Here is a 22,501-nt window from a genome sequence, read left to right as displayed (position 1 = left end):
GCTGTCGACATTTTTAGATGAGGATTTACTCTGTAGAAATAGATTTCACTCTGAGGTTATGTGTTTGGACTTTTTGGTTTGTTTAACATTCGTTTTTCTTTTTTTCACTGTTTTGATTGTAGCTCATAAATTATAAGTTGCGTATCATACAGAAAGGTACAGCTCCTCCTTAAAATCACCAACCAAAGTTTGATCTTCTTCACTTTTCCAGCTTCAGCCTGAATTAGACGCAGCCGTCTGAGGAGCGCGAGACAAACTAGAAAGGACCTGGTCGTGTTTTAAACAGAAAAAAGATCCAGCTGTTCACTTGTTAGGATGGTTATTTATTTTAAATACCGCTGAACGCGCTTCTCACGTGCATCTGATGAGACTGTAACGTGGCCGCGCATGAGAAGAGACGAGCTGCGGCGTGCGAGAGGGGGACCACGCGCATTTCTCCAGCGGCGTCACCCAAATGCTCCTTTTATCTCGACTAAAATGAATAAATGTAAGTAAATCCCAAAGGACCGCTGACAGAATCAAATGTTGGAATGGTTCTCCCTCAAAGGCTTCAACAATGACTTGTACAATTCTCTCGTTATTAAAGTAGAAACTGTTTACATCCGCGGTCTCGTGGTCGAGGCGTGGAAAGAGGCGGAGACCAACAATAAACTCACTCCTGATTGGCGACAGTACTTCCTGTAGATTCATGACTCAGCTATGACTCAGACCAATCAATGAAGATGGGTTGCAGACGTTTGCAAAATGGCGATAGCCGTTTCAGGAATTGACGGTGAAAGCGGCGGCCTACTTTCGCGAGGAGAGGAGGTAATGCATTTCCAATGGGGGACCTCATGGCTCCAGAAGTCCAGTATGTTTACAGTCAATGGTGTAGCACAGATTCCGACCCCTCCCCCGTTGGGAGGGGCCGCTTGCTTTGGCTGTTGTAACGCTTTCTGATCCTAACCCGTCATTTACCGACGAATGGTTCAGTCCCCTTTCGTGTCACTTTTTGGCGTTTGAGGTCATCTCAATTCGTCATTTTTCGATGCCCTTCTGTTCTCATTAAATCCCGGGTCCCAAACACCCGGGCCGTGAGCCGGTACCGGTCTAAGGACCGCTTGGTACCGAGCCACAGACAGGAAAACATGCATACCCGAACTTTGATTATTTCCACTTTATTTTCTTTTTCTGGAGGAAGTTTTATTTTTGAAATCTACCGGATTCTGTTCACCAGATCCGCCTGTCTTACTGCGAGACATCAAGCGGCTCAGACCTAATGGATTCTCCTTTGTTTTTATATTTAGAAAAAGTCCGTTTTAAGACTGTTCGGACGTTTTGTTTTGCTTTATTTATTCATCACATTGGTGCTGAAGTTAGGATCCACTGTGTTAAAATCTTCACCCTGAAGCCTTTTATGCAAAATGTTCACTGCTAAAACATGTTGTTTACACTAAGCAGTATCTCTTTATTTTTTTTGCGGTTAACACTTCATTTCAAAGCCCGTTCCTTAAATCCTATTATTTTCATGTGATCCTGAAGGCCTATTGCTTGTGTTGGTAAATAACGGTCCTTGAATATTGAAGCTAACTTATACTTGTGTTTTTGACAGGTTCTGATTGGACGCATGTTTGTACGGTTCTTAGCGATCTGAAGGTTATTGCAGGAAATCTCTTAACGCCGTGTTATTCTAGATGTGTAAGTATCTGTTTCAGCCACAGCAGGGAAAACATCGGTTATCGGTATCAGCTGGGATCCCCATCGTCTGGATCGTACTTTTCTGCCATGGACAGCTTGTTGGCCGGCTGCTTGTAGCTGGACGTCAGCTCGTTCTTGACCCGGGACACCAGGTCGTCGGCCGTGGAGAAGCGGATGGCCTTCTGGATCACATCCAGCCACCACGGAGAGCTCAGGTCGACCTGCCGGAGAACAGATTTGTCCTCACATTCCTGCAGAACGCTCGAGGGAAAAACAATCCTCTGACCACTCCATCCAGGCTTTGACTGTATATGAGCCCTGGACAGAGTGGCCCCCCCACAGACCGTCTGCAGACAGAGCTCCTCCTACGGTAGAGTGACGGCGCTCCCACCTGCCGCTTCAGCTCCTTGATGTTCTGCAGCACCGGCTGCAGGGCCTGGTGGGCGTCGGCCACCTCGTGGTCGTATTTGGTCATGTAGTGCTGCCGCAGCTGCTCCGCCTGCAGACACAGCGCAGATGCAGCTCTCAGACTGCAGACGAAGGACGGACAGAAACGCCTCCTGACCTCTTCGCTCAGCCGGTCGTCCCTCAGCGTCGGGGGAATCCCAGAATGCTTTGCGCTCAGCAGCTCCATCAGGTTGTGGGTGGCGTGGAGCCTCTGTGAAGAACCGGCCCGTTTGACTGCAGAACGTGACTGTCTGTGAGGACGCTGCTGCGCCTCCTCCTCACCTGCAGCGAGTCCGTCTTCAGCCGGTCCTTGTGCTCCTCGGAGGAGCGCAGCACCTCCCTGTACATCTCTGCCGCCTCCACAAACTCCCCTGAAGGAGGGAGAGGCTGGTAAGGAGCGTCAGAGAGGAGACCCGCAGGCAGCAGGTCACGAGGCGATGGGGGCGGAGCTTACGTCTGATGATGTGGATGCCGGCCAGGCCGTTCAGAGCGCACACCAGCTGGCGGTGCGCCTCCTCACACTCCACCCGACACTTCTTCTGCAGGGACTTCAGGAGCTCCTCCATCGTCATGGTGCTGGGGGGCAGAAAGGCTCCCATCAAACAGCAGCGTGGGAGGAGCTGGCCTCGACCGCCGCCCTACCTTTTCTGCAGGGGCAGGAACTCCCCCCTCACAGCCTGGGGGTGGCAGCAGGCCTGCCGCAGCCTCAGCAGCGGGTACAGGATGCTGTCCACGGTGCGGCGGTCCAGGCTGCCCAGCTTCAGGCTCCAGTCGGAGATCTTCTGCAGTTTGAGCAGAGCGTCGCGGGAGCAGACCTCGTGCTGGCGGTGGTAGAAGTGCCCCTCCACGGGGGAGAAGTGCAGCCAGTGCACCTCCTCCGTCTGGGGGGGGATCTGGATCTGAAGGGAGGGGAGATCAGGGAAGAGAGACGTCAACAGAACGGATTCAAACCAAGATGAAGGAAAATGTCAAAAAGAAACAGAAAAACACGATTTAAGCTCAAATATAAAATGTAAATAAACAACAAAGAGGAAAACATTCACAGTGATACAGTTAGAAGTGTAAGACTTAGAGCTGTCATGAGATTCATTTTTGTGCGATTAATTAGTCCTGACCTGTAATTAATCTAATTAACGGATTTTCAACCTAATAACTGAAAAGTCTCATTTTGAGTCATTTTATTTACGTTTGTGACATTGTGGCGCAGAATAAGATCAGAACACTGAAGTGGGGGCTTAGTTTTTATCATAAAGACTTCCAACATTTACTTCGACACCACCAAAGGATTATTTTTTGTTACAATCTTGAACAAATAAAATAAGGAAACAATAAGAAAACATCCTGACCCAAGCGTCTGATCTACCAGATCAACACTTTTTAATCCCATCATTCAAATTGAGAAACATTTTTCCACAGTTAGTCACAACAGCAAGACAAAAGAAAAGAGTGATTTTATAGTTTCCTTTAATCTGTTTGGGTGAATCTGATCATTAAGACTGGAATGAAGCAGAAAAGAAAAAGAGAATCAAAGAAGTAAGAAAGGAAACCGCGAGGAATTGAACTTTTTAGACATCCTTTTATTAAATAAATCTCAACAAGAAGGAGCACCAATAGATGAACCTTCCCTCTGAAATGATAACTTCTCATGGCGATCACGTGTCTCCAAAAGGAGCTAGAGCGGAGCGCGGTTTGTTGAAGCCGTTACCATGACGACGCGGCGAAGCGAGTATAAAACAGTCAGCTTTGGTTAAAAAAACAAACTGGAACAGGACTGAAGCTTGGATGATTTTTTGAATAGATATTTTTCTTCAGTGACTGAGGTATGAGAGGGACAAACGATCCTCTGGTGAGCAGAACATGGAAGTAAACCTCAAACACAAAAATGAGATTAACGCGATTAACAAAAAAATGTTGTTAAAATGTAATTAATTAAGTAAAATATTAAAAGAATAAAAATGGAACTGTTGTAAAAATAGAAACAGAACAAATAAAAAGACAAAATCAAAACTGTCATAAACAAAGAAAATGAATCTCGGTTTGGATGATGTCATCGGTTCAGTCAAGTGTGTTGAGTGCCAAACGTCAAAATTAACTTTATTCTGAAAAAACAGAGGTGCTTTTATTCTGAAAAACCAGCTGTGCTTTTATTCTGTAAAACCGGAGATGCTTTTATTCTGAAAAACCAGCAGTGCTTTTATTCTGTAAAACCAGAAGGACTTTTATTCTGAAGGCACTCTTTTGACTGCACGCCCTGGTGTTCTGTGGACTAAAGGATCAGCAGGATCTCCGTCTCTGCAGGACAGACAGAAACTGAAACTTTAAACGACACAAAATTCTGGAAAAACCTGGAAAGTTTCCTCAGGATTCATTTCAGAGAATCTGTCCGAGTGTCAAAATAAAAGCGGTTTTCCGTCCCACCTGGTCGATGACGTCCTTCTTGGCCGAGCGCCACAGAATCTGAGCCACGACGGCGTAGAGCGGCTCGGTGTTCCCGCGGCGGTACGGCCGGTAGAGCAGCTGGTCCCACCAGTGCTTGACCCAGTACGGGTCCACTCCGAGGAACAGCACCAGGCCGTAGAGATCTGCAAACACCGCCGTCAGGTCAGCCGTGGCTCAGCGGCGCCGAAGAACACGGCGGTCGGCTTTACCTTCCAGGCCTCTCTGGACCGGCGTCCCGCTCACACACCAGCGGTTGACCGACGCCAGACGCAGAGCCATCTCTGCCGCCTGCAGGGAGCCAGATGTTACCCAAACGCCACACACAGGCTCCGCCCCCCAGAGGCGAGCTCACCTTCGCTGTGGGACACTCCACCATCTGCGCCTCGTCCAGGCAGACGCGCCACCACTCCACGGCCACCAGGGGGCTGGGCACCGCCATGTAGCGCTTCTGGTTGCGGAAGCGGCGTCCGTCCTGGCTGTTGCTGTGCGGGATGTCCACATAGTTGAGCTCGGAGCGCAGCACGTCGTAGGTGGTGATGACCACGTCCTGCTGGGCCAGCACGCGCGGCTGGATGAAGCCGTGCTTCTTCACGCCCTGATACACCTGAGGGGGCGGGCATTCAGACTGTTGTTAGAGGAGCGGGCGCCACCCCCCGCGGCCCCCCTTCATGCTGCGTCCTCACCAGCACGCGCAGCGAGGCCGACCTGATGTGGCGGTTGATCTCCTCCACCCACTGATGGCAGATGGAGCTGGGCGAGATGATGAGCGTGGCGCCGGTGGAGACGGGCTTCATGGCCACCAGGCAGTGGGGGCAGTAGAACGGCGTGGTGGCGAGGCTCTCCTCCTTGTAGTTGACGCAGTCGGCGTGCTGCCACAGCTGGCAGTTCATGCATTGCACGCGCGCCTTGCAGTCGATGACGCCCAGCTCGCCGCAGATGCACTCGAAGCGGTAGTCGGGGGTGTTGAAGGGGGCGAGCGACGCTCTGGTGGGGGTCTCCTCCGGTTCAGAGGCTCCTCCCCTCTCCTCAGGCTCCTCCTCCACACTCCTCTCTCTCTGCAGCTCCGCCTTGTCCAGACTCGCCTGCGTGGAGGCCGGCGCGGCGTGGAGCAGCCCCTCCTCCTCTTGAGGAGCCCCGCCCCCGTCCTCCTCCACAGGACAGCCAGACACTGGATCTTCAGAGAGGGCGGTGTGCAGAGCGGCCTCCGCCCTCTCCTTGGCTCGCCTCTGCGAGGGTTTCCTGGGCGTGGCGTCCGCCGGTCTGCACGTCTGGAGACGACAGAAGACGTCTGAGCTCCGCCCAGACTCCACTCCGGCACTTCAGGAGCTCCGCCTTACCGATCGGGTCGCGGCCGCCAGGATTTTCTGGGTTTCTTTGTGGTTCTTCCCCAGCCGGAACGAGCCCGCCAGGCCGCGACCTTTGACCTGCTCCACCAGCTCCTCGCTGATCAGCTTGGCCAGAGTCTTCTTGATGTGGGTGCGGTTCTTCAGGAGGTCGTAGCCGTAGGTGGCGCGGATGTAGGTGAAGACGGCGTTGATGGAGGCGCCTTTGCCGGATCGCATCTCCTTGATGGCGGTGACCAGCATGGCGCGCACGGCTGCAGAGGGAGCAGAGGTTAGAGGAGCGGCGGCGAGGGTGAGCGGCGAGGACGGGCTGGCGCTCTCCACATACTGGGGTAGGACACTCTGGCTCTGGGCGGGACGGCGGAGCGGCAGCGCGAAGCCGCCTTCCTCTCCAGAGGAGGGGGAGGGACGAAATAATTCACCGACTTCCCCTGAAAAACAAAATAGGCGTCACGGTTTCTGCGTACGGCGGCCGTGTGAGAGCCGCCGGTCCTCACCGCCGGCAGGGTGAGGGCCTCCTGCTGCACGTCCTGCCTGCTGTGGGACAGGATGAGCGCCAGAACCTCCACCGTCTTGCCCAGCCCCATCTCGTCGGCCAGGATCCCGCCGGGCCACTCGATCCCGCTCAGCGGGAACTCTCGGATCAAACTGAAAGAACAGGAACCGTCTAACGTCAGCGTGTGGAAAACCAAATCACAGAAACGCCGTTGTTCAATCCTGCAGCCGTGGCGTTCTTAAGCCCCACCCAGCTGCTCCACTGTTACCTGACCAGGTGAGTGCAGGACTTTTAGCTTCATTAGAGCTCTTCTCCTGCAGGACTCCTGCTCCTCCCATAAACTTCCTAACTAGATTGGGGGCGGAGCTCTCTTCGATTCAGGACGCCGACATCGATTCCGTCTTTAACCAAACAGGGCAGTTGGAGGATGACTCCATTCTCAGCCCAGAATTGAAAAATACCAAAAAGGGGGCGGGGCTAAGAGCTATGCTAAAGCTAACACGCTAACGACCGACTGTTATAAAATCAAAGATGGGCGGAGCTTTTATCCTGGAGCTGCAGAGCATGATGACTGAAACTTCACCAGTTGAAGAATCACAAAATTCAACTGCAATACCCCGTTTCCACCTGTAGGGGGCAGCACTCAGGTGGTTTTTCACCACATTTTCAAGAATTAAACAAGTTTATTTTAATTTGTCAAAAATGACAGACAGCGCTTTTAAAGCCTCATTTACAGAGAAAACAGCCAAAAGTTGGTGTAGGGTTCCGTTGCCCTTTGACCTTCAGAGTTCTGCTAGCCTAGAGCGGGTCGTCTTACCAGCCAGTGAACGGGTTGTAAAACAGCTTCTTCCCACACAGAGTCAGCAGCTCCCTCCAGAGGAAATGCAGCGACGGATCTGCAACAGAGCACACGCTGGAACGCAGTCGGAAGGAGCAGGAAGGAGGAGACCAGGACGCCGCCGGTACCTTTGGGAGCGCCGCTCCGGAGCCGCTCTCTCCTCAGCATCCAGTTGACGGCCTGGCTCTGGTAGGGCCTCAGCACCGGGATCAGAGCTTTGTGCTGGACGTCCCACGCCCCCTGCTGGCTGTCCCTCTGATGCACGTGTCTGACGTAGTCGTACAGCTCCTCCACGTTCTGCCGCTCCAGGTCCGTGTCGCACTCCTCCTCGTTGTTGTCCACCACCTCTGCGCTCAGAGGGAGGCGCGCGTCGGTCAGGAGCCTTCAAACCAAACCTCTGAGGAGCAGCCGCTCACCTGGGATGATGAAGTCGTAGAAATACTCCATCAGCTTCTGCAGCAGCTGGTTGGCCTTTTTCAGACGAGCGTTCCCCTCACTGAGGAACTCCGGCTTTCCCAGTCCGGATTCCAGCAGGAAAATCCCAACCTGCCGAGCGGAAGAGGACAGTTTCACGTCTGTTTAATTTTAGATGAAAAAGAGAAAAACAAAACATGTGAACTGGATTTGACAGAAACATTTAAAGCCTCTCTCTGATAAAAACACGTTTTTGGTGTTTTAACGTGTTATTGTAGCATTCTTCTGATGATTGAGGACATAGATAAAAATAAGATGAAGTTCTGAATTCTTCCCTTCTCCCTAACACGACATTTAGCCCTCCAAACGGAGACGTATGGAATAACAGCATCTTCAAATTCAGACGTTACTCCCTCTTGATGACATCATCAGCAGTTGCCGGTCAGCTACGATAGCGCGTTAGCTGTAGAGGTGCCACAAATGATTAACAGTCGACTAATCACCATTTTTTTTTCTGATTAGTTGACTAATTGGTTCATGAGCAAACTGGATCTAAAACACAGATCTTAACTATCAATATCCTTAATTTAAAAACTAGACATACAGCCTCACCTGTGATATTACCTGTGTGAGTGCTGGAAGCTGAATTTGGTCGCTGAAGATGCTGAAATTAATAGCTAAAATCGCTGAAGCTGATAGACAGCTAAAATATTAGTTAGATGCCAAATTAGCTTAAAAAATGAAAAAATACTAAACAGCTAGCATGCAGATGTAATATCATCTAAACTCCAAAAAACCCTAAAAATACCGTAATAAATCCCAAAATAGTCCATAAAGCTGCAGAATGTCATAACTTTAACTTTACTAAACTCTGACTCCATATCATATAAAGTAACGACTAACTGACCGTTTTAATAGTCGATTCGTCTTCGATTAGTCGGCTAACCGTGGCAGCTCTACAAACCAATAGAACTCTTTAAAAGAGGAGGTAGAACATAAACATGGCTAACACCCATGCTAATGGATGCTAACTGAAATGCTAACTGGTCTACACAGTGAGGATCTGAGACTGAAGCGTCCTGCAGAGAAACACCCCTCACATGAAACGGTTTAAGTTAGAAACAGCTGAAGCAGACAGATCCTGAATGAAGCTTCAACAGTAGAAACGCTTCGTCGGGCTTCAGAGCTTCAAACGAGCAGCAGGTACAGTTACAGGTCAAAGGTGAACCTTGAACGCCGGCGCGTCTGCCTGGTGGAGGAGCTGCACCACGCGCCTCCTCTGCAGCCAGTCCAGCTCCTCCAGGGAGATCCTGCTGAGGCCGGCCTCCGCGGGGCAGCCGTCCCCCCCCGGGCTCCACGTCTGCTCCTCCGCGCTGTAGCTGAGGCGCAGCTGCCCCCCCGCGCGGTGCAGAGTGAACCCCCTCTGCTCCCCATCGGGCGGGGGCCGAGCCGGCTGCACTCTGAACTCCCCGATCACAGCCTTCCAGACAGGGGCCAGCCTGGAGGCCGGCAGGACGGAGAGCGCCAAGGAGGCGGAGCAAGAGCTGCCGTCCGCCGACGGGCCAGGGCGCTCTTCTGAAACCCGGAGGGGGGGCGTGCAGAAAGCCTCCGCGGCGCTGGGCGGGGGGCCGCTGGAGCAGGAGGGGGTGGGCTGGTCCTGGACCTCGTTCCTGCGGTCCTCCAGCATGTCCCAGGCCAGCCTCCTCTTGGCCTCCTCATCCACCCTCGCCGGGGGGGCCCTCTTCCGGCGGCTGCTCATGATCTGAACACAGATGGGGGGGGGCATGAGTGGGACGGAGCAGCTGGAATGTCCAGTTGTGGTTCTGAACTCTAACAGTGAACCTTATGAAATGTTCATCCAAACATTCAGTGAACCATCAAACGGAAGGATCAGGATCAGGATCAGGATCAGGATCTTCAGAAGGAATGATCCAGAGGACTTTAACCTTTAGACTACATGACCTTAAACGTGATGTTTGTACTGCAGCTTCATTTATGTGAGGTGCTGACATCTCTGTCAGGTCAGCCTTGACATGGAGATCCTGATCTCACGGGTTTAATCTGGTTGATAAAGATTAAATAAAAGACTGAAGGACCGTGTCTCAGCTCGGTGCTGTTCTGACCAGAAACCTTTAACCTCTAACAGCAGACCCGGAGACCCGGAAACCCGGAGACCCAGAGACCCGGAGACCCAGAGACCCAGAGAACCAGAGAACCAGCTGGTGTTAACGTTCAGTAAGCCGACCTCTACAACTTACCGAACCGAAACCCCACATGGCTGCAGGTATCAGTACACAGGTGCAGTGCTTAAAGTTGTGATGGTTAAATTAGATGAATTTGAGCATTTTATTAGAATGAAAGACGTATTCTTATTCAGGTAGAGATTTTGTCTGAGTGACACACCTGAAAAATGTTTCTGGTCTTGGAATATATCGCGATATCCTTTGTATCGTGAGACGCGTATCGTCACTCGTATCGTATTACCAGCCTCTTCACAATACTAGTAATCAGTAATGGTAGAAGTAATCTATTACTGTAACGAGTCCCAATTATGATGCTTTAGGAGAACCTGGAGCCAAATGGATCAGAACCTTCATTGACTGAAACAAATGAAAACCTTCACCTAGAACCCAGAGGACCATCAGAGCAGAACCAGACCTGCTGGAGGGGATGCAGGTCCTCAGTCTGCAGGAGCAGAGGAAGCTGCTGCAGAGCAGCTGGATGGAGCGGAGGTGGACCTGCTATGGGTAGACCTGGAGGTGGACCTGGACCTGCTACAGGTGGACCCGGACCTGCTTCAGGTGGACCTGCTACAGGTGGACCTGGACCTGGAGGTGGACCCGGACCTGCTTCAGGTAGACCTGCTACAGTTGGACCCGGACCTGGAGGTAGACCTGGACCTGCTACAGGTAGACCTGGACCTGCTACAGGTGGACCCGGACCTGCTTCAGGTGGACCTGCTACAGGTGGACCCGGACCTGGAGGTAGACCTGGACCTGCTACAGGTAGACCTGGACCTGCTACAGTTGGACCCGGACCTGGAGGTGGACCTGGACCTGCTACAGGTGGAACCGGACCTGGTACAGGTGGACCTGGACCTGCTTCAGGTGGACCTGCTACAGGTGGACCCGGACCTGGAGGTGGACCTGGACCTGCTACAGGTGGACCTGCTACAGGTGGACCTGGACCTGGTACAGGTGGACCTGGACCTGCTTTAGGTGGACCTGGACCTGGAGGTGGACCTGGACCTGGAGGTGGACCTGGACCTGCTACAAGTGGACCTGCTACAGGTGGACCTGCTACAGATAGACCTGGAGGTGGACCTGGACCTGCTACAGGTGGACCTGGACCTGGAGGTGGACCTGGACCTGCTACAGGTGGACCTGCACCTGGAGGTGGACCTGGACCTGCTACAGGTGGACCTGGACCTGCTACAGGTGGACCTGCACCTGGAGGTGGACCTGGACCTGCTACAGGGGGTCCCTACACTAACATGTTCACAGGTGAACCTGTTTGCAGGTTTCCCCCTGAAGGTATCCCGTCTACCACCTCCTGGTCTCCAGCCGCTCTGTGATTGGCCGGTGAGCACGCGCCTCACTGTGGAGCCTCCACATCCTCAGAGGAAACGCGCCACACCGCCGGATGCCCCGGAGTGTTTATGGCTGCACGCGCTTCCCGCGCATTCCCTTTAAACGAACTCCAAATGTTGACTGGAATCATTCGGTCAGAAGGAAACGGAGCCGCGAGGAAAACAAACCATTTCGGAGCGAAACCGCGAACTGGCGGTTCGGAAGAAAAGAACTTCGTTACCGTCAGAACCTCCGGGGGTTAGAGCGGAACCGGAAGCTGTTCCATGCTGACGGAGAACACAAACAACAACAAAAACAAACAAACAAAACGCAGGGTTCAAACAGGAACGACGATGATCGCCATTTTTACCTACAGGAAGTGTCGTAGCGGAAGAGGATCCTGACTTAAGACAATAAAAGCCGCCCGTTTGTTGATTCACATCATTGATGAGAATTCTGTCATTTAACGGTCACATCATCAAAACACGTGGTTTATTTTATTCCATTAAATATGACTGATAGAAAAAGATTTGATTTGATGTTTTCATAGGACGTAACTACTGATTTATCATGACATGAAAAAATACACGAGTATTTAAAAAATAAAAATACTAAATAAACTGATGATTTTTGGTGTTCTGTTGTTAGACAACAACAAAAAACAAACAATTTTTATTCATTTATAAAAAATTTTACCTTTGTCAAGCCAAGTAGCCAAAATTTGTTTTTAAGCGAATTTGTTTCCTTTTTTGAGATAAAATATCACAGAGTAATGTAAAACGTTATTTTGATTTTATTCGTAGTTTAGAAAAGATAATTGAACAAAAAATTTAGAAAATAGATCAGCCGCTGCTCCCTGATGAAAAAGAAGAACACAGAAATTATGTTTTTTCCTGTTCAAAACGGTCAAATAAAAATAAAAGAAAATTGATGAATTTTCAAAACATGAAACAAAATCTTAATGAAAAACTACCTTATTCTGTTTCACACTCGTAAAATAAATAATTCATTTTTACTAAATCATTAAATGTATGTTGAGTGTGACTAAAATAACATGTTTAATATTTATTAACATTTTTAATTGATTTTTTTTAAATTAATGTGACAATTTAAGCAAAATAAGAAAAAAAATATGGTTATATTGGAATTTTATAAAATATTCTAAATATGATCGTATATTACTGTATATTATTTTGTACATTTTTTTTCTTTTTACTAATAAATGTTTTTTTAACAGAAAATGAGAAGCGTGCATTTATAATCAAATGTGTTTTTTATTTCCTGACCTGTAAAAAATAATTCTAATTTATGGATTTTATTTGATTTTATTTAGGAGTTTTAAGTTTGTTATATATACGTTTTTTTCGGACTCAAACGAGGAAGTTGTAGTTCCGGACATGCGCACATGGTGGCAGCAGATTCCCACCCTCGTGGCCTGATGGGGTGTTGGGGGGTCCGTGGTTTCGGATGGGGGGGTTGTTAATATTATTCTGTCCCGCCTTCTCAGTTCTGGTTATTTCTGGACTTTTTTTTACTTCTCTGAGACTTGGCGCCGTTTCGGTGATTTTCCCGCCTCAGACCTCAGGTCCACTTTTCCCATCAGAAGAAAATCCAAACTGTTTCCTGTATCGATGCGTCACTGCCCCCCGCCCCCCACGTGCGTGAAGCGCGGCTCCGAATCAGGGACACTGCAGCGGATGTGACCCGCTTCAGGATGCAGAGAGGGAGAGCGGGAGAAGGGGGCATGTCGTGATCACGGAGGGGGACAGACTCGCTCCCGCCGCGCTTTCCGGTTCGGCTGCACGCACACCCGCTGCTCCCGCCGCAGGTAGGTCCGCTCAGGTGTCGTTGTTTGGGATGCGCGTGCACGCTGCAGGGGGACTGTGGATGTTTGTGGAAAGTTGAGCCGCTCCCGCCGCTGTCCGTGGTGCTGAAAGTCCACAGTCTACCGCAACCCCCCCCACCCCCCCGCCCCCTCAAGTCCTGCTGGGACGTGTCCGCACTTTTAATGCTGGTGTCTGCTGTGTCCCCCCAGGATGAAGGTGCAGACGCAGCTGCCCTCAGAGGGTTGATGGGGTTTGGATCGGTTCAGCACCTGTGGAACGATGTCCAGCATGATCTCCCTGACGGTCAGCTCCCTCTACCTGCCCGTGCTGCTGTTCCAGGCCTTCGTCTGGTCCAAAGGGAAGTATGAGCGATCCGTGGTCCCGAGCTCCGCCTCCCGCCTGGTGGCCCGCATGGACGGGGACATCATCATCGGGGCGCTGTTCTCCGTTCACCACCAGCCTTCTGCCGAGAAGGTGGCTGAGAGGAAATGCGGCGAGGTCCGCGAGCAGTACGGCATCCAGAGGGTGGAGGCCATGTTCCACGCCCTGGACCGCATCAACTCCGACCCCACCCTGCTGCCCAACATCACCCTGGGCTGCGAGATCCGGGACTCCTGCTGGCACTCCTCGGTGGCTCTGGAGCAGAGCATCGAGTTCATCCGGGACTCCCTCATCTCCATCCGGGACGACTCCGACGGCTCCAAGTGGTGCATTGAGGGCACGCCCTCCAGTCAGCCCCCGCCCACGAAGAAGCCCATCGTGGGGGTCATCGGGCCCGGCTCCAGCTCGGTAGCTATCCAGGTCCAGAACCTTCTGCAGCTCTTCAACATCCCGCAGATCGCCTACTCGGCCACCAGCATCGACCTCAGCGACAAGACGCTCTTCAAGTACTTCCTGCGGGTGGTGCCCTCCGACACGCTGCAGGCCCGGGCCATGCTGGACATCGTCAAGAGACACAACTGGACCTACGTGTCTGCGGTCCACACAGAGGGTAAGGCCACACCTCTACACCTGTGGGACAACGGCTCCAGGTGTTTCTCACCAGACTGTAGAGAGCGGGAGGAGCCTCAGAGGAAGACGTACCTTCAGCTGCTCTTCATCTAACACTCAGCTGAAATTTTACCACAGCCAAACTAGCGAGGCCAAGTGGACCCGGGCAGAAAGTGTGGGGCCCAATTGGGTTTGTCTGCAGTTTCCATGGTGGCCCCACCTATGTTTGCCCAAAATGAATTAAGTAGCCAGTTACCCGGAGGACACCGCGCCAACCTCCACTGCTCAGCGATCGGCAGAGCGAGTGCCGCGCCCAGGGGTCAGAAGAGCAAACGGGTGCCGTGCCCAGGGGTCGGCAAAGCTAGCAGGGTTGTTGCCCCGGCTGCCAGTCCCTGGGCAGTAAAGACAATGTGGGCAAACACAGGTGGGCTCCAAATTTCTGCCCACTTTTAAACCATTTGGGGCCCACTTGGCCATGCTGGCCAGGAGTTTAACTGCAGGCGCTCACAAGTCCAAAGCTCAGGAGCAGAGAAGGTTCTCCAGGTGTCCCAGAAGAGGTTCTTCTTTTTGGTGTCATGGTGCGGGTCAGCAGGTCCTCTCCTGATGTGACCTTCTGCCCTTCGGTTCACAGCGTTCACTGCTGGTTCTCATGTTGGACCTCCTCATCCATCTCTGCTGATGCAAACTCAGGTGTTCATCCACTGAATCCAAGCCAGTCCAGCTCCAGAATCCAGAATGTCCAGGATCCGTCTGGATCAGCAGATAGATGCAGATCTGAGCTCAGAAAGAGTTGGAACCATCAACTTGAAGTCTGATCTGGTGACTCCTCTTCTCTGGAAGTCACTTTATTGTCCTCTCATGCACTTTTATCGACAGTCAGGAGCTCCAGTCTGATTGGACGACTGAAGCTCCTCCCACAGGGTCAGAAGTCTTCCCATTAGCTGTTGTGGTTTCCCCTCAGAAACCTGCTTGAAGGAATGATGAAGATCTGCTGATCCTGGAGTCATCCTCCATGTTGACTCCCCTCCTCTCTCCTCCTCAGGTAACTATGGCGAGAGCGGCATGGAGGTGTTCAAAGAGCTGGCTTCACAGGAAGGCCTCTGCATCGCTCACTCCGACAAGATCTACAGCAACGCCGGCGAGAAGCACTTCGACCGGCTGCTGCGGAAGCTGCGCGAGCGCCTGCCCAAAGCCAGGGTGGTGGTCTGCTTCTGCGAAGGCATGACGGTCCGCGGGCTGCTCATGGCCATGAGGCGTTCAGGGGTCTCCGGGGAGCTCCTCCTGATCGGCAGGTTCGTCAGAGAAGTTCTCCCCCCTTCATCTGGAGGAAAAACAGGAAGATTCAAGGAAGGTTTTCTGTGGGGGGGGGTCAAACCAAATGATGGGAAGTTCAGAGCAGTGAAGACGGCCTCCATGACATCAGAGCTGCAGCCCCCCACCCCCACTGTTCTCGCAGCTCTGAGGCTTCATGCAGATGTCATGACATTGTTCATGTATGTCAATGAAGCATGCACGCTTTTTCACATGCACGCCTTTTCTCATGCACGGTTTTTGGCCTTTTCTCATGCACGCTTTTTGACATGCACGCCTTTTCTCATGCAGGCTTTTTGACATGCACGCCTTTTCTCATGCACGCTTTTTCACATGCACGCCTTTTCTCATGCACGCTTTTTCACATGCACGCTTTTTCACATGCACGCCTTTTCACATGCACGCTTTTTCACATGCACGCTTTTCTCATGCATGCTTTTTTACATGCACGCTTTTTCTCATGCACGCTTTTTCTCATGCACGCTTTTTCACATGCACGCCTTTTCTCATGCACGCTTTTTCACATGCACGCTTTTTCACATGCACGCCTTTTCTCATGCACGCTTTTTCACATGCACGCCTTTTCACATGCACGCTTTTGCTCATGCACGCTTTTTTCACACGCACACTGGCTGCAAAGTGCAGCTTTAATCATTGAAGGTTCTGTTGTTTGAGGGCTGCACACGTCTTTTCTGCCGAAGAACCTTCAGTGGATGTGCTGTCGACTGCAGGTTCAATTCTGCAAGTTTGGTTCTGCAGGTTCGGTTCTGCAGGTCCGGTTCTGCAGGTTCACTTATGCAGGTCCGGTTCTGCAGGTTCACTTCTGCAGGTTCGGTTCTGCAGGTTCGGTTCTGCAGGTCCGGTTCTGCAGGTTCGGCCCGTCTCATCACACCACTTATTTTTGGTGCAGCTTCATGGTATCGGTTGTTCGTGCTGGAGTTTGGGTTTTATTTCTCTGATTCTTTCGACATTTGAATCTTCTGCTTCGGTTGAAGCTCTGCAACATGAAACGCTTCCCTGAACATCACAAACCTTCAGTGATTTCTTTTCATCCTTTGGTGAAGCTTTTCCACAGCTTCATGTTCCAGTTCTAAAAGTTTTGTGTCTCTGGTGGTTGTGGTGTCTCAGCTCCAGTAAGGTAGCTTCAGTCCTGGGCTGTCCGCTGCAACACAGACAGACTTGGTGGAAACAGACCGTCCTCTCCTCTTTACGGAGCAGCAACAGGAAGATGCGTCCACAGCTTCCTGTCAGACGTTTCTGATCGGTGGCCCCGCCTCCACAGGAGCTGCAGAGCTTCAGAGCTCTACTTTACTGTTTCAGAGCAAACAGTCAACGGAGCCCAGGGACCGGTTCTGACCCACTCCTGAGAAAGGAGGACTTGTGAGGACCTGACCCTCCCCTCGTCCCGTCGCTCCTCCTTCACGCTGCCGAAGAAGAGGAGGCTGTGAGGGGCGAGTGTCTTTCTGGGTCAAGGAGAGTCCTGGAAAAGAACGGGTTTCTAGAGCAATGGAGGCAGAACTGTGCAGAACCGCACAGCCTGGAGGTGCTGGTCATCAGGCGCCTCCTGCTGGGAGGAGGACAAAGGAGGCGGGAATTCTCACACCTCAGATCCCTCATCAAGCGCCGTTCGCTCAGCCGCCACCTCTCCGTTTGTCCAAAGTGACTCATGAACGTGTGATCTCAGATCTGAGCTGCAGATCTGGACGGTCCGGAGGGTCCTGACGTCAGAGCCGAGCTTTGGCGCTCAGAGTGTTGGAGCGGGACGGCGTGATGCTGACGAGCAGATGGTCAGGTAGCGCTGATGCTGCCACACAGACCCCCACCGCCTGCTCCTCTTAGAGCTGAGCATGCTCCTCCTCCTGAAGCTGAGCGTGCTTCTGCTCCTGAAGCTGAGCGTGCTCCTCCACCTGAACCTGAGCATGCTCCTCCTCCTGAAGCTGAGCGTGCTTCTCCTCCTGAAGCTGAGCATGCTTCTCCTCCTGAAGCTGAGCATGCTCCTCCACCTGTGTTAGTGTGAAGCAGGTGTGAAGGTGAAGCAGGTGAGAAGGTGAAGCGGGTGTGAAGGTGAAGCAAGTGAGAAGGTAAAGCGGGTGAAAAGGTGAAGCAGGTGAGAAGGTGAAGCAGGTGTGAAGGTGAAGAAGGTGTGAAGGTGAAGCAGGTGAGAAGGTGAGGCAGGTGAGAAGGTGAAGCAGGTGAGAAGGTGAAGCAGGTGAGAAGGTGAGGCAGGTGAGAAGGTAAAGCGGGTGAAAAGGTGAAGCAGGTGAGAAGGTGAAGCAGGTGTGAAGGTGAAGCAGGTGAGAAGGTGAGGCAGGTGAGAAGGTGAGGCAGGTGAGAAGGTGAAGCAGGTGAGAAGGTGAAGCAGGTGAGAAGGTGAGGCAGGTGTGAAGGTGAAGCAGGTGAAGCAGGTGAGAAGGTGAGGCAGGTGTAAAGGTGAAGCAGGTGTGAAGGTGAAGCAGATGTGAAGGTGAAGCAGGTGTGATCCTGACCCACAGAGCAGCTCTGATTCACACCCATGACCCCATGAACCACAGAGGACAAGCTCAAGGTCAAAGGCATGTCTGCCATCAGATCCCAGAGGAGATCCTGATCTCCACGGAACCACATCGCTGGACTGAACTGGATCAAAGTCATCAGTAGGAGAGTGCAAACGCCGGTATTCACCTGCGCAGGTGTCACAGCCGTGTGCTCCTCTCTGCAGTGACGGCTGGGCAGACAGGGTGGAGGTGGTGGAGGGGTACGAGCACGAGGCTGTGGGCGGGATCACGGTGAAGCTGCACTCCGCCGAGGTCTCCTCCTTCGACGACTACTTCCTGAAGCTGAAGCTCAGCACCAACACCCGGAACCCGTGGTTCCCGGAGTTCTGGCAGTACCGCTTCCAGTGCCGCCTGCCCGGACACCCCCAGGAGAACCTGAACTACGCTCGCAACTGCTCAGGTAAGTACAGCCCCGCTCACCTGGTGACCTGAGGGGAGGGGTGTTGGTCCATGTCTTAACCCGCTCTTTTATCTCGTGTCTGTCACACTGGGCTTCAGACGATGAGCATCTAGGTAAATGGTGTGTTTCCGGGTCAGGATCACCTGGAAACGCTGCTCGCCAAGCATGTTTCCAAAACGCCGCTCCCATCTTCCTTATCCAATCCCGTCTGTATATTTACGTTTTGAACCTCCAGCTGAACAGAACCAGAATGTTGGTTTCATCAGGAAACTTTGGACTCTCCACAAACGTAAATATAAACGAGGCATGCTCTTTCTTTCCTTCTGCAACTCCTGAAATCCTTTGTTTTGGCAGCACGTTTCCCCTGAAGCTCCTCCCTCTTCCTGACGCACAAACGAAGCTTTCATGACTCATGGTAGACGTTAGAGCAGAAACTGTTTCTCCTGAGCTGAAAACGGGTTTTTCTGTGTTTTTATCTGTTGGTTTCCTCATGAATGAGTAGAACTGCAGGACGGTGAGTCAAAGCTCTCTCAGTGGACTTTAGCGCTCCTCCCATGGAAATATACACAGAGGTTGACTGACATTAAGCGTCGTACAGGCGGCGAGGCGGCGAGCTGCTTTTACATTAATCTCAGTGGACCTCTTCTATATGAAGCTATTGGGATGTTTTTGGGTGAACCTGATAATTGGGTCTCAGTTCCTCCATTCCAGCTCACAGATCCATACAAACAGCCCAATAACTGGCTGACGTGGCTTCATGTGCATGTCACCACAGACGGACGGCGGAGGTGCAGGAAGCCCCACGCGTGGCGGTTTGTGTATGGCAAGCCAAAGGGGCCAATAATCGCCATGAAAAGTGCAGATTTTTATGATGCTTTTCCTAGTGATTATTGACCCCTTTGGCTTGCCATATTTGCATGCTGACATGACAGAAGCTCGCTCGCTCGCAGCTCAGCGGCGCCGCAGACAAGGAGCTTCTAAAGTAGGTCAGCAGCAGCCGTTTCCTCCGGAGGCTGAAGCAGCTGCCGCCACCCAACCGGACTGACTGTTTGTTTGCTGCGAGGTCGCCAGCAGCGCTCGATCCGCCGCGCGGAGCTGCAGCCGCTTCAGTAATGCATGGAGTGAGTGATGGTATGGGAAGCCAAAGGGGTCAATAATTGTCAGGAAAACCGCTGTAAAAAACGGCGCATGGCCATGTGTGGTGCGTTCAAGTACGCAGTTTTATGAACGTGCGCTCAGCAGGGGGTGTCCGCTCCAGAGCAGAGCAGGGAGGAGATTCTTCTTCTTTTGTATTTTTACTGTTTGTTAGCGCTCCTCCGTTACTAACGATAGGGAGAACCTCGGAGCAAAAAGTCAAAACGGTACAAATCCCACAAATCTCGTTCACATTAATCCAGTCAGCACAAACCGCAATGATTATTTTCTGGGGCTGTGAATGTTGACGTGTGTGATTGATAGAACATAATTAATTCATTAATTATTAACCACCTCAGGCGTCCTGCAGTGTAATAAAACTCGGTCTAAAATAAACTTCAGCTTGTTTTTATATTCTGTGATTGAGAGTTTATTAAAGAGTTGTTAGGGCATTCGTTTGTAGTTTCTGAACAAAAGCGATATTCTGTTTTAATAAATAAGGCAGAAGATGAAGGAGAAGAAGAATCTGACGGCTGTAATCCTACGGGGGCGGAGTCAAACGGAACTGTCTGCTGTTATAAATCCAAAGAGGAAACCAACTTTTATTGTATTTTGGGATGAGGACCAACATGAGCTTTCCACAAAAACAAGCACTAGCTTTGTATCGGAGTGCTGCGCTGTCGAACATGCGCTCAGCCCGATTTAAACGTAGAGCTCGAAACCCAACTTGAAAACTTGCGTAGTAACGTGTTCCAGACGCAGAAACCGGGAATTCTGGTGTGCGTGTGTTTGCTTGACTTTTCATTGCACGCGACCGCTTGAATCCGCGGCGACGCGGCCGGTCTGTGTGCACTCAGAGAAACGCCGTTTTTTACGGCCGCTTTGGGACAACACACGACGGCGTATCTCACGTGATGCTTTTCAAACATGCATAAAAAGCGGCGTTTTTCATGTCCAATGCACCCTTTTTTAAGGCACTTTTCCTGTTGATTATTGACCCTTTTGGCTTGCCATAGAACAGTCCAATGCTGCTTCCTAAGCTCCGGAAGCTTCAGCCGAGAAAACTGAAGCTGCCGTTTACGTAAAGAAAAGACTCCGCCTCTGAGTTCCTGCCTGCGTCCTCAGAGGATGAGGCGCTGCAGGTTTGCCGACGGCGTAGAGACGAGGGAAATCCCGTCTGCTCAGGTAGTTTTTCAAAATCCAAGCTTTCCTGAACGCAGCACACAAAGAAATAGAGGAGAGAAGCACCAACGTCTCATTTCAGTTTGATCCACTTAATTCACACCCTGACGACAGAACCTGTTGAAGAGAGAAAGAACCTCCGGAACCATCAGAGACTCGACCCGCCGGTCAGAAGACCAGAACCACCAAACGCGACGTAACGAGGAGATCTGAGCAGATGAAGAGACAAGAAGACGCTCCGCCGAACCCAAAGCGACCCGCCGGGAGATTCTGACGGGTTTGGACCTGTGACCTCTCAGAGGTCATCAGACCCGTCCTGATCCCTCTCTGAGGACTAGATGTTTCAGGCAGGAACTCATCACTCAGCATTTCTCCACCGTCAGAAGAAGGGTCCACCCACTCTGGTGGTGTCGAGTCTTTTGTGAACTTTTGTGACGGGTCTCCATGCTGGCCTCACTGTCCCACCATCACCGGGATAGACAGGGACAGTCCTGGCTGTGCCTTAGCGTCCAACACCACTGGATGTAGACGGGTTGAGGCTCTCGGTGGAGCAGATGGTACACCTCCACCTGAGGTCAGTGAGGGCGGAGTCTTAGAGAGGAATGAGGGTTTGAGCAAGGACTGAAGGAAGTTCTTCAGAACAACCAGAAGGAGCTCATCAGGCTTTGGAGGAACGTCTGCCTTCAACTCCAGCCGAGGACGAAGGATTCGAACCAGAACGGCCTTCAGCACGGATTCACAGGACCCACGGGTCAATGTGACCCGGAACCACTCAGCTCTTTGTGTGGTTTGTGACTCCTCCCTCCTAGGAGATAATAAAACCAGCTCAGGTCAGGATAGACAAGACCTAAACCAAAGATTTTCAAAATAAAAGTCCAGAACATGTTCTGGAAAATTCCAGGATGATCCTGTAGATCCAGCTGGAGGTCCATTGTGGATCCTCACTGGTTACACACTGACATGCACAGAGGCACGTGCACACACAGACACGTGCACACACAGCCACATGAGACACATGCACACACAGGCACGTGCACACAGACACATGCACACACAGACACATGCACATACATACACATGCACACACAGACACATGCACACAGACACATGCACACAGACACACGCACACAGACACGTGTACACAGACACATGCACACACAGACACATGCACATACATACACATGCACACACAGACGCATGCACACACAGACACATGCACACACAGACACATGCACACACAGACACATGCACACACAGACACATGCACACAGACACATGCACACACAGACGCATGCACACACAGACACATGCACACACAGACACATGCACACAGACACATGCACACACAGACACATGCACAGAGACACATGCACACAGACACATGCGCACACAGACACATGCACACACAGACACATGCACACACAGACACATGCACACACAGACACATGCACACACAGACACATGCACACAGACACATGCACACAGACACATGCACACAGACGCATGCACACACAGACGCATGCACACACAGACACATGCACACACAGACACATGCACACACAGACACATGCACACAGACACATGCACACAGACACATGCACACAGACACATGCACACACAGACGCATGCACACACAGACACATGCACACACAGACACATGCACACAGACACATGCACACAGACACATGCACACAGACACATGCACACACAGACGCATGCACACACAGACACATGCACACACAGACACATGCACACACAGACACATGCACACAGACACATGCACATACATACACATGCACACACAGACACATGCACATACATACACACAATCACACACGAGCACACACCATCAGGTGTACCAAAGAGCTTCAGGATGAAAAACCACATGATTGCATGAAGAA

At 51.5% G+C, this 22,501-nt stretch overlaps 2 protein-coding genes across 10 annotated transcripts in view; one reads left to right on the top strand and one right to left on the bottom strand.

Annotated features, from left to right (window-relative positions):
* Positions 1 to 11,645, bottom strand: part of shprh (SNF2 histone linker PHD RING helicase) — a 19,021-nt gene extending 7,376 nt beyond the window's left edge. Inside the window, exons 1-18 of one of the 5 annotated variants that reach the window (XM_024266624.2) lie at positions 11,598 to 11,645; positions 8,883 to 9,416; positions 7,657 to 7,786; positions 7,369 to 7,587; positions 7,220 to 7,298; positions 6,404 to 6,554; positions 6,235 to 6,337; positions 5,901 to 6,160; positions 5,247 to 5,831; positions 4,916 to 5,167; positions 4,773 to 4,851; positions 4,543 to 4,706; positions 2,767 to 3,023; positions 2,579 to 2,700; positions 2,407 to 2,495; positions 2,243 to 2,335; positions 2,069 to 2,176; positions 1,756 to 1,898 (exon numbers count right to left, since the gene is read on the bottom strand). In XM_024266624.2, the coding sequence (XP_024122392.1) occupies positions 1,756 to 1,898; positions 2,069 to 2,176; positions 2,243 to 2,335; positions 2,407 to 2,495; positions 2,579 to 2,700; positions 2,767 to 3,023; positions 4,543 to 4,706; positions 4,773 to 4,851; positions 4,916 to 5,167; positions 5,247 to 5,831; positions 5,901 to 6,160; positions 6,235 to 6,337; positions 6,404 to 6,554; positions 7,220 to 7,298; positions 7,369 to 7,587; positions 7,657 to 7,786; positions 8,883 to 9,413 (3,365 nt within the window). In that variant the 5' untranslated portion in view covers positions 9,414 to 9,416; positions 11,598 to 11,645. The other 4 variants (XM_024266616.2, XM_024266607.2, XM_024266599.2 and 1 more) reach the window with 4 other exon arrangements.
* A 1,067-nt stretch (positions 11,646 to 12,712) lies between these two features.
* The window catches only part of grm1b (glutamate receptor, metabotropic 1b), a 27,532-nt gene continuing 17,743 nt past the window's right edge, over positions 12,713 to 22,501 (top strand). For 3 of the 5 annotated variants that reach the window (XM_024266636.2, XM_024266662.2, XM_024266671.2), the window contains exons 1-6: positions 12,713 to 13,051; positions 13,259 to 14,040; positions 15,082 to 15,331; positions 18,049 to 18,284; positions 18,383 to 18,397; positions 18,787 to 18,798. In XM_024266636.2, coding sequence (XP_024122404.1) covers positions 13,329 to 14,040; positions 15,082 to 15,331; positions 18,049 to 18,284; positions 18,383 to 18,397; positions 18,787 to 18,798 — 1,225 coding nt within the window. In that variant the 5' untranslated portion in view covers positions 12,713 to 13,051; positions 13,259 to 13,328. The remainder of the gene's footprint in view (positions 13,052 to 13,258; positions 14,041 to 15,081; positions 15,332 to 18,048; positions 18,285 to 18,382; positions 18,398 to 18,786; positions 18,799 to 22,501) is intronic. The other 2 variants (XM_024266645.2, XM_024266653.2) reach the window with 2 other exon arrangements.

The sequence above is a fragment of the Oryzias melastigma genome, linkage group LG22 (assembly GCF_002922805.2).
Source record: "Oryzias melastigma strain HK-1 linkage group LG22, ASM292280v2, whole genome shotgun sequence".
NCBI lineage: Eukaryota > Metazoa > Chordata > Actinopteri > Beloniformes > Adrianichthyidae > Oryzias > Oryzias melastigma.
This window is presented reverse-complemented; position numbering and strand designations above follow the sequence as displayed.